General features: G+C 39.7%; 1 protein-coding gene across 1 annotated transcript in view; it reads right to left on the bottom strand.

The window, feature by feature from the left end:
• Positions 1-15,402, bottom strand: part of LOC139468866 (uncharacterized) — a 40,723-nt gene extending 25,321 nt beyond the window's left edge. The window contains exon 1 of the mRNA XM_071251002.1: positions 15,180-15,402. Coding sequence (XP_071107103.1) covers positions 15,180-15,369 — 190 coding nt within the window. The 5' untranslated portion in view covers positions 15,370-15,402. The remainder of the gene's footprint in view (positions 1-15,179) is intronic.
• Between the last annotated feature and the right edge of the window lie 413 nt (positions 15,403-15,815).

Below are 15,815 nucleotides of genomic sequence, written 5' to 3'. Positions count from 1 at the left end.
AATTGGACTTTTATGGTCAGTTAACTCTCTTGCCTCGGGAAGATGGGACCAGACAATCCAGTGATTGACATCATGAGCATCGATCCAGCAATTTTGGATACGATGGCATGCATCAACCAAGTCAGCAAGCCTGGCTACCCGATCCCGTTAGTTGCCTGTTACGGCAAGCATGGGTTGTTGAAGACCGATTCTACCCCGGATCTTCACGGGTCCCACCAGTAGAGACTCCAGTCCATCAGCTAGAAGACTCCGTTGGCATTCCGTGAGACTGTTGGATATTGTACTAAACTCTGTTGACTTGCTAACCAGAGTGCATCATTTTTTTCGATCTATGATCATTTGAAAAATAATTCTGGAACGATTAAATAATGACCTGACCTGGCATGAACATGTATGCGTTGTTATTTGTGGATAAAAAGAATCTGACTCATGTCACGTATTTAATTCATGTTATGCACGTGAACAGGTGTACATAAAACAATCTTTCTATTTCATCATTCAGTGTTTCAGCATTTAATGTTGTCACACTAGTCCACTTAGGAATAAACGGACCGTGCAGGGGATTAGCGGTACACTTGACCCTTACCTTTGTCGTTTTAGACTGTAGTGATATTGGCGAGGGGGAATTATACCCGTGGAAATGTTACGTGTGGTGTTTCTAATGGAATACCCAGGGCGTTAAGAAGTAAAGTACTTTAATCATATTCTTCCTTCCTATGATACGGACCCGTGAAGATTCCGGGTTAGAATAGGTCTTCAGCAACCCATGCTTGCCGTAAAAGGCGACTATGCGTGTCGTAAAAGGCGACTAACGGGATCGGGTGGTCAGGCTCCCTGACTTTGTTGATCCATGTCATCGATCCCAATTGCGTGGATCGATGCACATGATATCAATCACTGGAGTGTCCGGTCCAGACTCGATTATTTACAGACCGCCGTCATAAAGCTGGAATATTGCTGAGTGCGGCGTAAAACAACAAACAAGCCAAACCAAACCTATGATACGTAGTGACCTCATTATTCTGACAGGTAAAATGTCCCGTCTATGTTGTGAACCAACCATTTATGACATAAATTGTCCTTGAGTGTGTGTGGATCTGCAATATACTGAATGAACGAATGAGTAATACTGACTTGTGTATTATAGTGTCACGAATAAATTAACTTGTACAGGTATAGTTTCTGCAGGACCATATAAGGCTGATGAGACACTTACAAATGTGTGTATACAAATATATTATCCATGCGGTCGTAAAACGTTTTATGAATTATTTTCAATTTGACGGAGAAAGATATTAAAAATACTTTAGGGCATTTACGAGAGAAAATTTATATAACACATTTTACCAAATATTCCTAAACTAAAAGTATTTTGTGGTAATAGTTTCATTTTAACATATTTGGTGTTATTGACAAATGCTAGATAATTAAAAATATTTTATAATTCTGTTGAACGGAAATCATAATAAATTGGACATTGTAAAATAAATGTTTTAAAACAAATTGTATGCAAAATTTACATACGCTTTCATTTGGTGGAAGAGTGGGGGGATTACACTATCTGCCCGTTTCCATTTCTAGTCTAAAAGAACCACACCTTAAAGAAGTTTAAATACAGCCTGGTATGCTGCGCTGACGCTACACTGACCCAGGCAATGACTGCACAACGGCCGCATCCACGAGACGAATAAACATGGCGGACACGACATGTATTTACTATAGAAAAACGTTAACGCTAGAACGGGTGGTTAATTTTTTTCTTAGCATTTTCATGAACGCTCTTGGAATGTATACGTCACGAGAAAAACGTCCATTGTTACTTTTAGTGAAGGAAAACATAATTAAAGCTGTTTCGAGACTTTTCAACACTGATATGTGCGTAAACAAGTCGTGTCAGCTGACTTTTGTCACGAAATCGTATACATAAAATATGGAATTAAACGACCACATCTATGAAATACCGTTAGCATCTTTATTTTAGCAAATCTGATTACGCAAATGTATGGTCCCGTTTTCTCCCATTGTAAAGTGGTTGGTTTAGCGGAGTTATTGAACGCCCAGTAAAATAAATAGAAAAAACAAAGACTTTTGATCCGTAATAATTGTATTTATTAATGATAGGGTCTGTCATTGCTTCTGACATTTGGCCTCTGGATTTTATCACATAAAAAGCCATTTATTTGGCTTTTGTTTTCTTATTACACAATGAAATTAATTATAAATTGATCCAATAATTTTGGAAAAAATAATTGATTAGTTCCAATCTAGTTTTGTTTAACTATGTGTGTGCTTGTGAAAATGTCGGGTTTGAATGGCCTTCAAATAAAGAATATGTTCATTATTTTGAATTAATTTGGTACAGTGGCATACACATCCATGTGTATTCTCTTTTTCGTGGGATGAAAAAAATAAAAAATGAAACAATAGTCATGGTGTGGCAATTAATCAACTGAAGGCACTTCAGCATGAGGTTATAGAAAACTTTATTATAAATTACACCATTGGCAGGATTTCTAGTTGATATGGAAACTCACTATGTTATTCTACTAGATACCATTGCCTTGTCTGAGATCCAGGCACCCACACAGATTGTCCTGAATGTGGCCATTGATTTTGATCAACCAGAAGAGTCTATGTGTGAAACACACACTTTCAAGGACTGTAGTTTATCAAAGACATATTTGGTAAAAAGCAAAGCAGTTGTTAAAATTTAATAATGTTCCCATCTGTCTATTGCCATAAACATGATATTTGGGGTGGGAGAGGTGGGGTTGTCACCAAGTTATGAGTGAGTGAGTGAGTGAGGTTTTACGCCGCTTTTAGCAATATTCCAGCAATATCACGGCGGGTCACCAAGTTATGATGATACATATTATGTATTATCAAAATTCAAATGATGCATTCTAAGGAACACACATGCATGTAACAAATAACCATAACTTTCAAGCAAATTAAAAATAATTGTAATTTAACATGTATCTACTGACCAATCTACATTAACTCCAAAGGGTTTTCAACAATCAGACATCTGAGAAAATTCCATCATGTTTTTTTACTACAATTTGAACAATCTAAAAACATGCAAAGCTGATGAATATGATGCCTTGAATAAAAGCCAAAATAAAAATTAACATAATCAGTTTTGGAACTTGTTAGTATGTAAATTACAATGCACAATTGGTCAACATGTTCAGTACAAATTCTCCTGAATTCAAAGCATAATCACTGATTATGTGTTGATCCAGGTATGGAAGCAGTACTGTTAAAGCATATGAGTGTGAAGCAAACAGATTCAAATGAATCATTTCATCCACTGGCTGAATAAATGATGACATCATATTACATGTATGTGATTTATTACTTGTGTCAGATCTACATGTATATCATGCTCTTAATGCTCCCAGTATATGCTTTGATACTGGATTTAAGCCCAAAAAACTATGGTACTCATAGTCAAGACATGTTTCATTGGTACTGGGTAATCGTCATCCTTAATTCAACACTTCACAAATAAATAGTGGAAAGTACACGTTTCTCCAGCTTTCATCCTCAAATATTACAATTTCTGTACACTGTTAATGTTATGCATTACCATCATGATCATACGGAGTTTTTTCCTATGCTTGAACAATAACGTAACTTAACTTCTTTTATTGAGTAGTTTATTTGTAGATAACTTAGTACACAGATATTTAATCTAACATGATGATCATAATCAGAATTATGTTTCAATAATAATGGCATGCACAATTCTTTATGACAGTACATGGATTCCGGTAGCTATATTGCATCATATAGAATACTCATGGATGTGTATGCCACTGTACCAAATTATTTCAATATTATGAACATATTCTTTATTATTATCCCATTCAGACCCGACATTTTAACAAGGACACATATAGTTCAGAATCATTAGGTTAAAATTAATCCAAAACGTTTCCAAAATTATTAGATCTATTTAAAATTAATTTCATTGTGTGATAACAAACAAATGCTAAATAAACGGCTTTTCATGTGAATAAAATCTACGGGTCAAATATCAGAACCAAAGACAGACCCTATCATTAAACACCATTATTACGGATACTGGGCGTTCAATAATTCCGTAAAAACCACCACTTCACAATGGAAGAAAACGGGGCATAATCGGCTATATTTGCTTCATCAAATTTGCTAAAATAAAGATCTAACGCTATTTCATTAACGTGGTCGATTAATTCCATGTATTATGTATACGATTTCGTGACAACAGTGAGCTGACACGAATTATTAACGCACATATCACTGTTGAAAATGGGGCGTGTTTCATTGTTTACATTTCACCGATGTGACGACCACTTTCGAGTCTCGAAACAGCTTAAATAATGTTTTCCTTCACTAAAAGTAACAATGGACGTTATTCTCGTGACGTATACATTTCAAGAGCGTTCATGAAAATAATAAGAAAAAGTTCTAACCACACGTTCTAGCGTTTTTCTATAGTAAATACATGTCGTGTCCGCCATGTTTATTCGTCTAGTGGAGGCAGCCATTGTGCAGTCATTGCCTGGGTCAGTGTAGCGCCAGGCTGGTTTAAATAGGACGTTTGAAACGTGGGAGCCTAAGATAAGGTTCTGTATTAAAAGACCACTTTAAAAGCTTGTATGTTCCTAATTCTTAATACTCCAGATCTGGACCCTGTCGAGGAGCTCATGTATTTCGGTGAATGTCCTAAAACATCACAAGTTATTGGTGGTAATAAGCAGTTGGTTCCACATTTGAAAGCAGTGACCTTGACCTTCAAACTCCAACCAATCATTTGCAAGAATGGTCATCGCAACATGCACGTGACATCTTGCAAGTATGACCAACCTTACACGCACACTGTATAGTGAACATGAAGAGGAAACAACTTCAATGTTAACTGATTTGACTCACCCTACTTTAGACAACCATACCGGCCATTTTGCACTTACAAAACGTAAATGATTTCCAGTGTCCTGAGGTTTGAATGGAGTAGAAGTTGACGAGACAACTGTATCCTACAGACAATGGTGTGCAGCGGCTGTTATTCTGTATTTAGTTACAGAACAATACTTACAATACTTTGACAGAACCAGGGACATGTAAATCAATATTATGAAAATTATATGGTGGTGAAGAATTGTTTGCCTTTAGTTCAGTGCATACAATCGAGCGACGGACGTAGACCCAGGGCGGTAGTTCACAATGACTTTGTCAAAGTGAGCTAAAAGGGTTAGTGTTCAATAAACATCTTCATTCATAGGACTTCAAATTGCACAGGAGGGGGCATAGCAGACAAATGTGGCAGGCATGCTTTTCTCGATCACACTTCACTTGATTATATGGAGGTCACTAGGTGTTTGCGTCCCCATCCTACTGACTGCATGCAGGCATCATGTCTCATAGACCTAGAATACACGATTCTTGGATGACATTGACCCACAGCCTAAATTATCATTGCCTCATCGGGAATATAAATTACTTGTTTCATATCACCGTGATGTCTAATCGGCGACTTGTCCAGGTTCCAGAATGTTCTTTGAGAGTAGTGTCATTTCATCGTCAAAGAAATAACCACCTTCTTTTAGCATATGGAAATTGGACAGGAACCACATTTAGGGGGTCGTAAGTGGTGTGGACAAACGTACCAAGAAGGCGGAAGGTGAAGCAAGCATAATTCGCTTATCCTTCGATGGACTGAGTTCAAAACTTATTCAAATATGGCGTGCAGAGCGTCAGGTACCATCTTTTAACGTTGTTTGGTATGACGCGGCCGAGGACGCGGGCAAACGCTCTTCCACTAGATCGCAGAGTCGGTCGACACATGCGTGAGATGCGGACACAACTCACATACATGTACCTACAGATAACTGTGGGCGTTTCGGCTGATATCCAAGAATAAGGATTGGTTTGGCTGGTTGTTTTACGCCGCACTCAGCAATATTCCACCTATACGACGGCGGTCTGTAAATAATCGTGTCTGTACCAGACAATCCAGTGACATATCATGAGCATCGATCCACGCAATTGGGATCGAAGACATGCTTCAACCAAGTCAACGAGCCTGACCACCCGATCCTGTTAGTCGCCCCTTACGACAAGCTAGGTTGCTGATGACCTATTCTACCCCGGACCTTTAGGGGTTCTTGAATAAGGGACGAAGATGACTCAATGGGGCCACGGATGAGAGGTGATGGACATACATCAGAACGACGGGCATAGCAGAGAAACTGCGGACACAACTATGAGGTGGCGGAAACACATGAGCGATCCGGAAGTGGAGCACATGGTGGACACAGCTGAACGATGTCAGACACACTAACGAAATTCAGACACCGCCGACACATGGTGAACACAGCTAAGAGAAGGCGGACTCAGTTGCACGTGTAATTGGCTGATACACAAGAGATGCATACCGTTTGGTACACACAACAAAGAAGTGACGGACACAGCAGACACGTGGCGGACACATCCGAGCAAAGCGGACACAGCGGAGACAGACGAGACGTGCCGGTTACAGCCGATACAGCGGACACAGCGAAGAGCTGGCGGACACAGCTGACATATTCTTGACACCATTCAGGGCTCCAGGTAATTTTTCAGCATTAGGAGTACTACTCCGTATTATTTCAATATAGGAGTACTGGCAAAACTAAAGGGTACACTTAGAGTACTGAATGGAATTTAATGGATTAATCTTGTATTTCATTTTAGATATGCACCACAGCATTGCTTCGTTTAAACAGGTCAATAAATAATAAAATAATACTTTTACTCGGTGTATATGAATGTCTATTGTATAATGCCCACCCCATCACGGGTATTCAGTATTTTTTGGGGAAAAATCGCGTATCATGAGAAGAATATTTTTCCATCCTATCCCTTCAGTAAACGAACAGGTGATAACAAACTTGGTCATTACATTTTTTTGTTTGAGATAAAATATAAATAGACATGATAATTACCATGTAAATTGTATTTCCAGTTCTACTAGGCATTGTTTTATATGCAGAGATTAAGATCACCGTGTGTATTGTCTCGTGAACTAAGCCGGTGTCACGAAATATATTCGCCGCCAGAATAATATCTCCCCCGGCGAATTTATACCGGTATTGTTCCGCACCTCTCGAAGTAAACTCTCCCCCACCCTACGAAATAAAAATCTCCCCCCCCCCCCCCCCCCCCCCCCCCCCAATATTTCCTCCCAGGTCGTTTAAAAATACTTGCCATGCAGTTCAATAGTTTTAATGTCTATTTGTTTATGTATGTTTTAAAAAAAGTTCTCTCCTTTTTTATCTATCTATCTATATATTTATCTAAATACACATGTAGTTACTTGTGTGTGTGTGTGTGTGGGGGGGGGGGGGGGGGGGGGGGGTGCGGGGGGGGGGGGGGGGGTGTTGTTTTGTTTCTTTGTTGATTTTAATTTGATTTGATTTTGAGGTGTTTTTTTTTCGGGTGTGGGAGGGGGGTTGTATGTGTGTGTGTGTGTGTGTGTGGGGGGGGGGGGGGGGGGGGGTCCCACCTTTCCTTTCGTTTTTCATAATAATTTATTTTAAGTTGTATATAACGTATGAATCCCTTCTCAGATTACTTCATCTCATTTCTATATGACGTACTATTTTACTATTTTACAAGGTGTTCTTCATTAATATTCACCGCGAGCCTCATTGTAACAATTACATGCACACTTTGCTTTGACAATGCCGGTCGATGTTGTTCAATACAGGTGTTTTTGAATCTATTCTACATGCTAATCATTTCGGGAAGATGATACACATTTCTCTATATTTTGGGTTACTTTGCTTATAAAGATTATACATATAAACGTACATGTACGCAGTCTTAAAGAAAAAGTAAATTTAATCAGTGCTGAATTAGATAGTTATGATGTTGTATGTTTAACAGAAGCCGCGTTGCACAATGATATTCTTGCCACTGATATTACACTGATACCATTTTCAAATTGTAGCCTGTATTAAGAAATATATTTTAGATCTTAAATCAGAGTATAACGGACAGCCTGACCTCGAGGCGCGCGTGGATATGTTGACAGTTTTTACGTAGTTAGTGTTAAAACCGAATGTTTGCGAGGATTAATACGATTTCTGAATTCAGTTACAACAGTAACCGTACATGTATTTGTTACATGAAGTCATTTCATTCAAATTTGTTTGGCATGATAATTATAATTATTTTTGGATGGAAGGTACAGTTACCATATAAAATATGCTGAAATATCAATTCATTTTGACCATATTTCATAATCTATTTTTTAAAGTAACCCTCCTTACATTAAAGATAACTATTTTAAGAATATAGTACTTAAAGACATTGCAACAAACCGAATAATCAGGGGGGAGACTTTATACTGATGGGGGCGCGAAATATATTCGCCCGGGGGAGATTCTATTTCAGAACAGATTCTCCGGGGGAGAATCTGTACCGGTATAAAATCTCCGGGGGGAGAATTTGTACGGGGGAGAGTTTATACCGGGACACCGGAAACAGCAATCACGTTGCTCACAATCTACCGGTGATTCGGTTAAGAATTTGATGTTATGATTGGGAAAATTGCACCTGAAACCAGGAAACCAATATTGTGGTGTTTAAAATGCAGCTTCACCATATATATTTATAATAATAATAATAATAATAACAAGCACAACCGTAGCACTAACTTTGATACAGCTGATCGCTATTGCCGGATATTTGTTACATATGGAACAATATAACCAGTCATCGCGCTCGTGAAAACGTTATGTTGACATAAAACAATCAAACTACAACAAATATGACTTTTAACGAGTCAAAGTATGGCATTCATGACAATGTATCCATTCTCTGACAACTGAAGTTCGTTTCAAGGCGTCAATAACGGTTGTCTGACCGTGGTTGCTGTAAATCATGGTGAACTGTGCGATTCACACACGATTTCGCCGAAATGAATGACTGTAAACAATATTGAATAAAATTTGTTAAAATAGGTTACAACATAAGGCCAGATATACAATGAACGCTTATTGTAACCACACAGTGTAATCACATTATTACTTAGGGTACTTCAGGGTTACGCTCTCGCGGTAATGTCTTTGCGTTGGGCAAAAAACCCCTCAAAACTCATTATGGCGTTAAAATGCGAAACCATCTTTACACAGCTGTTTTTTCAGCGCACCCCCTTTACACAGATGGGTTTTTTTATGCGTACCCCCTTTACACAGTTGTTTTTTAAGCGCACCCCTTTACACAGCTGTGTTTTTTAAGCGTACCCCCTTTACACCGCTGTGTTTTTTAAGCGTACCCCCTTTACACAGCTGTGTCTTTTAAGCGCACACCCTTTACACAGCTGTGTTTTTTAAGCGCACCCCTTTACACAGCTGTGTTTTTTAAGCGCACCCCTTTACACAGCTGTGTTTTTTAAGCGCACCCCCTTTACACAGCTGTTTTTTAAGCGCACCTCCTTTACACAGCTGTTTTTTAAGCGTACCCCCTTTACACAGCTGTGAGTTTTTTAAGTGTACCCCCTTTACACAGCTGTGTCTTTTAAGCGCACACCCTTTACACAGCTGTGTTTTTATAGCGCACCCCCTTTACACAGCTGTTTTTTAAGCGTACCCCCTTTACACAGCTGTGAGTTTTTTAAGCGTACCCCCTTTACACAGCTGTGTCTTTTAAGCGCACACCCTTTACACAGCTGTGTTTTTATGGCGCACCCCTTTACACAGCTGTTTTTTAAGCGTACCCCCTTTACACAGCTGTGAGTTTTTTAAGCGTACCCCCTTTACACAGCTGTGTCTTTTAAGCGCACACCCTTTACACAGCTGTGTTTTTATAGCGCACACCCTTTACACAGCTGTGTTTTTATAGCGCACCCCCTTTACACAGCTGTGTTTTTATAGCGCACCCCTTTACACAGCTGTTTTTATAGCGCACCCCCTTTACACAGCTGTGTTTTTTAAGCGCACCCCCTTTACACAGCTGTGTTTTTTTAAGCGCACCCCTTTACACGGCTCTTTTTTTAAGCGCACCCCCTTTTCGCAGCTGTGTTTTTTAAGCGTACCCCCTTTACACAGGTTTTCATATGCGTACCCCCTTTACACAGCTGTGTTTTTTAAGCGGAACCCCCTTAACAAAGCTTTGTGTTTTTGGTGCTCACTATACTCAACATATATGCTTGAAATCAGTATATATTTTGGGGGAAATAACGGCCATAAATGAATGTTAGACCGAACATGTATGCTTTGATACGTATTCTAAATTATCCCCCATCGGTTCGTGTATACTTTCATCCGTACATACGCCGATATGGCCCTTATCTGAAACCCTGCCACTGATACAGCGGAGACTGCGGTCAGCCGTCACACGTTGGACACGACGGACAGAGCTGAAGAAGAGGACGCCAACTGTGTGACAAATGATGCACATGGTAACAAATGGACACGGGTGCGAGGTGGTAGTAATGGATTTCAGAGGTTTAGTCTTCCTTGACCACCTGGTCACGACCTCAACAGCCTCGGCACACACAGGGCACCCACAGCGGTGGTTGTGGTACTGTGATTGTTCACCGTATCTGATATGGTCATCATACCGTAAATGTTCAAATCACAGCGTTCATGGTGCGGTTATAAAATGCTGAAGAAACATTACAGCTTTGGGCAACAGTTTAATTACCAGGCGTCAACAAGAGTGTCCGTGTTCAGAATAAGAAGAGTGGCCTATATTCAATGACCCAATCAGGACTGCAGACAACTCTTTTGGCCACATGGGTATTGATAGTTTTCTTAAAACTTCGATATATTTTCACTCTCTTGGGCCCAGTCGATTTGGTTTTGTAAACCGATCTCGATACGAGTAGATTTCTTTCAAAATAATTCTACTTCCATGTTTCAGGCAACTTCTAACTTCTAAGCAGCATATGTGAGCTTGCTGCCCCAAGTTAGTCACATGTCGCTAAACCTCGTTAGTAATACACGTCTAAATTACAATAAGCGAGACGTTGACATCAGTGATTGCAGTCTGTTGAGTCCATGTATATGAGATGTCTGCATTGAGTCGGTATGCAAGATCTTTCCAGACATACGTGTACCCAAGTTGACAAGTTACACTGGGTAATTACGCAGTATTGTTCCACTCTTAGGTTATCATATTTCTCCATGCGTATTCGTACGCAAGCAACTCTGTTAATAGGGTTATGGTGATTTATTTTTGTGTATTTTACTTATTTAGTGTATTTGGGGATTTGGCCCAGTTCAGTTCAGAGTCGTAGTGAAGCTAAATACGGATGTTGCAATCTCTAGGATGATTAATAGCACTTCTGAAGTATATATACTGTTCTAGTGGTCTATATAAATGCATGTTAATGTAGCATGTGTCCAATACTAACTTTAACTTTAATTGCAACAGCACGACTTGGTTCGTTCTGACAGATCTTTCGACTGAAAACCTCATTCTCAGTGGTCCAAATGCAATCCGGTCATAGGTTGCTCAATACAAACTCAGGGCACCCTCTCTCTCTCCCACCCACCCTCAAACAAATTGTACTAAGGATTTTTCGTTGAGTCATGTAACCTGAATTCAGCTTTTATCGTTTTACAAGAATCTGGTCGTCAAACACGCCTACTCCCACAGTCTTCTGCGCTTCCTGTCAGAACCCAACCGTGACATGTCATTTACCATAAGACTGACATTACGTCCATCAAACGTTTCTATTATCTACGCATTCCTGTTTGAGATTAAGCGAATATTAACACTATGAAAAGCCTTATACATTATGCGGATGGAATAATCCTATCACGACATGGGACATCTAGATATGATATACGAATAACGATACAAATATTCGCATGTCGTGGTTCGGGACGATTTAGAACTCGGCGTGTCTTTATAAGTTTGTAAATCGGCTGCGTCCGTGACACGGTTTCCTGATAACTTCCTTCTATCCTTGCAAAGCTACATACCCAACTAACTGTTGTAGGCGGGTTGCCTGTCGGGTTGAAAAAGTGCATGTGTTATCTTGGAAATTGCTGCGTACGTGCCGCGCGAGTTGTTATCATGACTTTCCTTACACCTTGCAAAGCTGCATACCCGAAGCTGCTGTTGAAGGCGGGTAGCCTGGTTGATCGCTGAGGCTTGAATGGCAACATTATAACAGGCGCGAGGCGTTTATCGGTTTAAGTAGCCTTGCTCCAAGTCTCTACGGAACTCCATGGATGTAAAATAATTCTATCCTTTTGATAAGAAGTCTAGATAAGTTGATAGATCGTCCAGGGACGTCAGTCTTGTATTTAAATTTGTTATTATTTACATACCAGAAATTATCTTACTTAAACTTACGATAATTGCCTTAAAGACTTGTGCAAGTCTACGGATCACGTTGCAACAGCTTAACACGGCAGATACCGGTTTAGCACTGCGTGTGGGCCCATTCATTCATAAGGCACTAAATGGGTGGAAGTCACTAAATGGGTGGGTGTGGAAGTCGCTTTAACAAGCAACTGAGCGAGTCGTTCTCGCGTGCCAAAACAACACGACCCGTTGTGGTTTCGCTAGAAGTGTGGTTTCGGTAAACCCCTTACCGCAGGCAGCCATATAAATATCATTATCAGGCAAGTGTTTCAAAAAGGGTGAAAACATGAGACGAGATTCGCTGAATGAGACAAGTACACTGGTGAACTAGATGATGCATTCCAGTAAATATTAATCAAATTAATGTCAGCATTTATAGAATTATCGCACAATATGTGACGACTTGTCACTACCTTGTTAGTTATTTGCGGAATGAAAGGAAAGTCATTGTCGGAATAGTTGCGGTATAAAGGAGTGACATTGATGGTCTTGGAACTGACAACTTCTCCCTCCACTATTTCAAAAGTCTTGGGTTGACCGGCGTAACAAAACATGTATCCCTGTGGCATTAAGGTTAGCTTATGAGTAAAGCAACTCAATAAAAAAGATCCCTCTACTACGCAAAATTGTGTGAAAGAGCGAGACAGGGGTCATGCAGTGCGATATTCCCATTATTCCCAGTGCCGACTTACAGGTGTAGTTACGGTGCAAAATGTAAATTTATATCTTATGCAGTTTGCTGTGATTGTGGGACTTGGTTCTAGAAATAGCAAATACATCATTCACTGGTATTTACATGTTTACATTCTACATCAGCACTACTGATCGTCAATCTTCGGTATAGTCACATCAGCAGCAAATCCTATCTCTCTTCGTCATTAAAGATGTCTGAAAGTTAACGGTCGAAATTGTTTTTTCCCTTTCCATAAGACCCCCCTCCCTCCCCCGATAAATCGGTCAAATGTCAAAACGTGACAAAATCATGAATACATGACACTTGTTGTACAGATATAACTTCCAAGACGTTTCTATCCATAAAAAAGTGTTATGTATTCTCGTCATGTTCATCGTTCTGGTGTTTACATGTTTACATCCTGTTTAGGTACACCTGTATTACAGTTCGTCCATCTTCGCTGGACACATTATCGAATCATAGCCCTCTTCGTCATTGATTTAGATACACATGACCAATCAAATAACTCGGTTTACTCTCGAGGTGACAAAAAACAGAAAGCCGAATGCAGTCAGGTTTCCAAGGGCTAAGGAACAAAATGACTGTCTGTATGGTACTACAGTTCCTGTCAACGTGGAGATTTCTTGATAGATGTGACCATTAGACATTAGACAGAAGATTATACATTTGTAGAACATTATATAGAAGTCAGAAAGTTTACAGTCGGAATTTTCTTTCCTTTCCATTAACCCCCTCCCCCTGAAATATCGGACAGATGTCAAAGCGTGAGAAAATCATGAATACATGACACTTTGTTATGTATAGAAACTTCTCAGAAAAGTGTCATGTGTTCATGTTCTTTCAACTTCTAAATGCCGATCAAAGAATTTATGTGACAAAATCTGCTGATCATACTTATATTGATATGCAAACAGATAATTTAGATGTGCATCATAAGTATTTGCAATTCGAATGTCAATATATTTAACTTAACTTATATATGGAGAGAGAGAGGTGGGTAAAAATTAAACTCTACTGTGTGATTTTGAATAGGCAAAATTGTACACTGATGCTGTTCATAAATGCGTTTATTTTGGTCACTGAAACAAGACATACATTTCAACGAGTATCACATGCTATTTAAGGGCTGTATGGTAATTTTCGAAAGAAATCTACCACATTTGATTTGGCTCCCGTGCTAGAATACGCGTAATTTCTGGAAATATGTAACGAAAACTTGCAGCCACAGATACACATACATTGATAATGTTCCTAATGATTCTGATGATGTTCGTGATTATAATGAATACTTCTGTGTAAATGAATGATAAAAAAAACTTTCCAAAGACCTGTCATAACAACGGCTATGTTCAGTGTTATTAAACTATAATGACAAAGTTCAACATGTGTATCACCAAATAATGATAGTTTTAATAAATCTTCAGACCACGTATATTTGTCCCACCGTGAAAGACCATACGGAAATGTTTCACCTTTCCTAGATAACCTTAAGTGATCCGGTTGTCTGGTGCAACATGTGTTGCCGAGTTACGTCCCTTCTCCGCGAGCATTTCCTTGTCAACCGTGCACCAGCTAATGCATACACGACTGTTTACTAACACAAATTTATGCAAGAATAATTTCTTAACTTAACGACATAAAATCTCACAAAACGAAATTCCGAATGTACGCGAATGCTGTGCATTTGCACAAAAAACTTTAGAAAGTCTTTCATCATGTCTATTTATAGATATCTCGCGTCCCGGTGCCTCGCTGCAAAGCTTGTCCCAGGCTTATCGCTCAAGACAGTTTTCACCTATACCTGCTTTCACGAGTGTTATCAAATTAAATTTCACGATTCCCCACAACACAGTGTTGATGCATTTCCATGTGACCAAGGACATAAAATCACTTTTACACTAAATGCAAATAAACCGTTATGTCATCCTTGACCGGTAAATATTAGCAGAAAGTCTAGTTTGACAGTTTGCCAAACACGTGGTACATGATTACATCATTACGTCGTGCCGCTCTAAATGCCCATAAAATGCACGCACCACATGCTGCAAGTAAGTGATTTGTTTATTTATGGATGTAAGATTCGATCATGCAATTAATGCAAAAAGATTCAATTTTATTTCGTCATTTGACCTACCCGGGCACTTTGCATGACATTCACCGGCAGTCCCTGTGATATCCATGAACGCGCATATATGAGCGCAGGGGTCGCAGTGTCCGGTCCCGAAGTCCCTGTAGGTCCCCGGAGGGCAGATCAGATCCCTCTGACCACCCTCGGACAGACTAATGGCTCCAAGAATGACCGTAACAGCTGCGATTTTCGTCATCTCTCAGACTAACCTGCAACGCCTCTTCTACTGTTAAACGATTTGGCGCGAAGAGCACAGCTAGTCGGAGACGTGCGGCGTTTTGATTGGTCGCGGATTATGACTCACACGTATCCGAGTGATATATGTTCCCAGTGTCCGACATTTACCGACTTATCACAACAGGTCTGTAAATTGATAATTAATGTGTTCTGTTCAAAGCACTTCTAACAAATCGGTGTTAGTTGTTTATTTCGGTGTTTGGTGTTTGTGAGTGACACTTATATATGATACATACAAATATACCGAAGTTACCCCCATGGGGGGGGGGGGGGGGGGGATTTCGGATTACAATAGGTCTCAATGAATATAGTTTTGTCGTGAGAACGACTAAATGTCTCGGGTAGCCTCTTGAGTTAACTGTATGCGTACCCCGAAGACGTGAGGGGTTTCTCATGATATCGGTC

Source organism: Haliotis cracherodii, unplaced genomic scaffold, assembly GCF_022045235.1.
Source record: "Haliotis cracherodii isolate W230 unplaced genomic scaffold, xgHalCrac1.p SCAF_2, whole genome shotgun sequence".
Taxonomy (NCBI): Eukaryota; Metazoa; Mollusca; class Gastropoda; order Lepetellida; family Haliotidae; genus Haliotis; species Haliotis cracherodii.
This window is presented reverse-complemented; position numbering and strand designations above follow the sequence as displayed.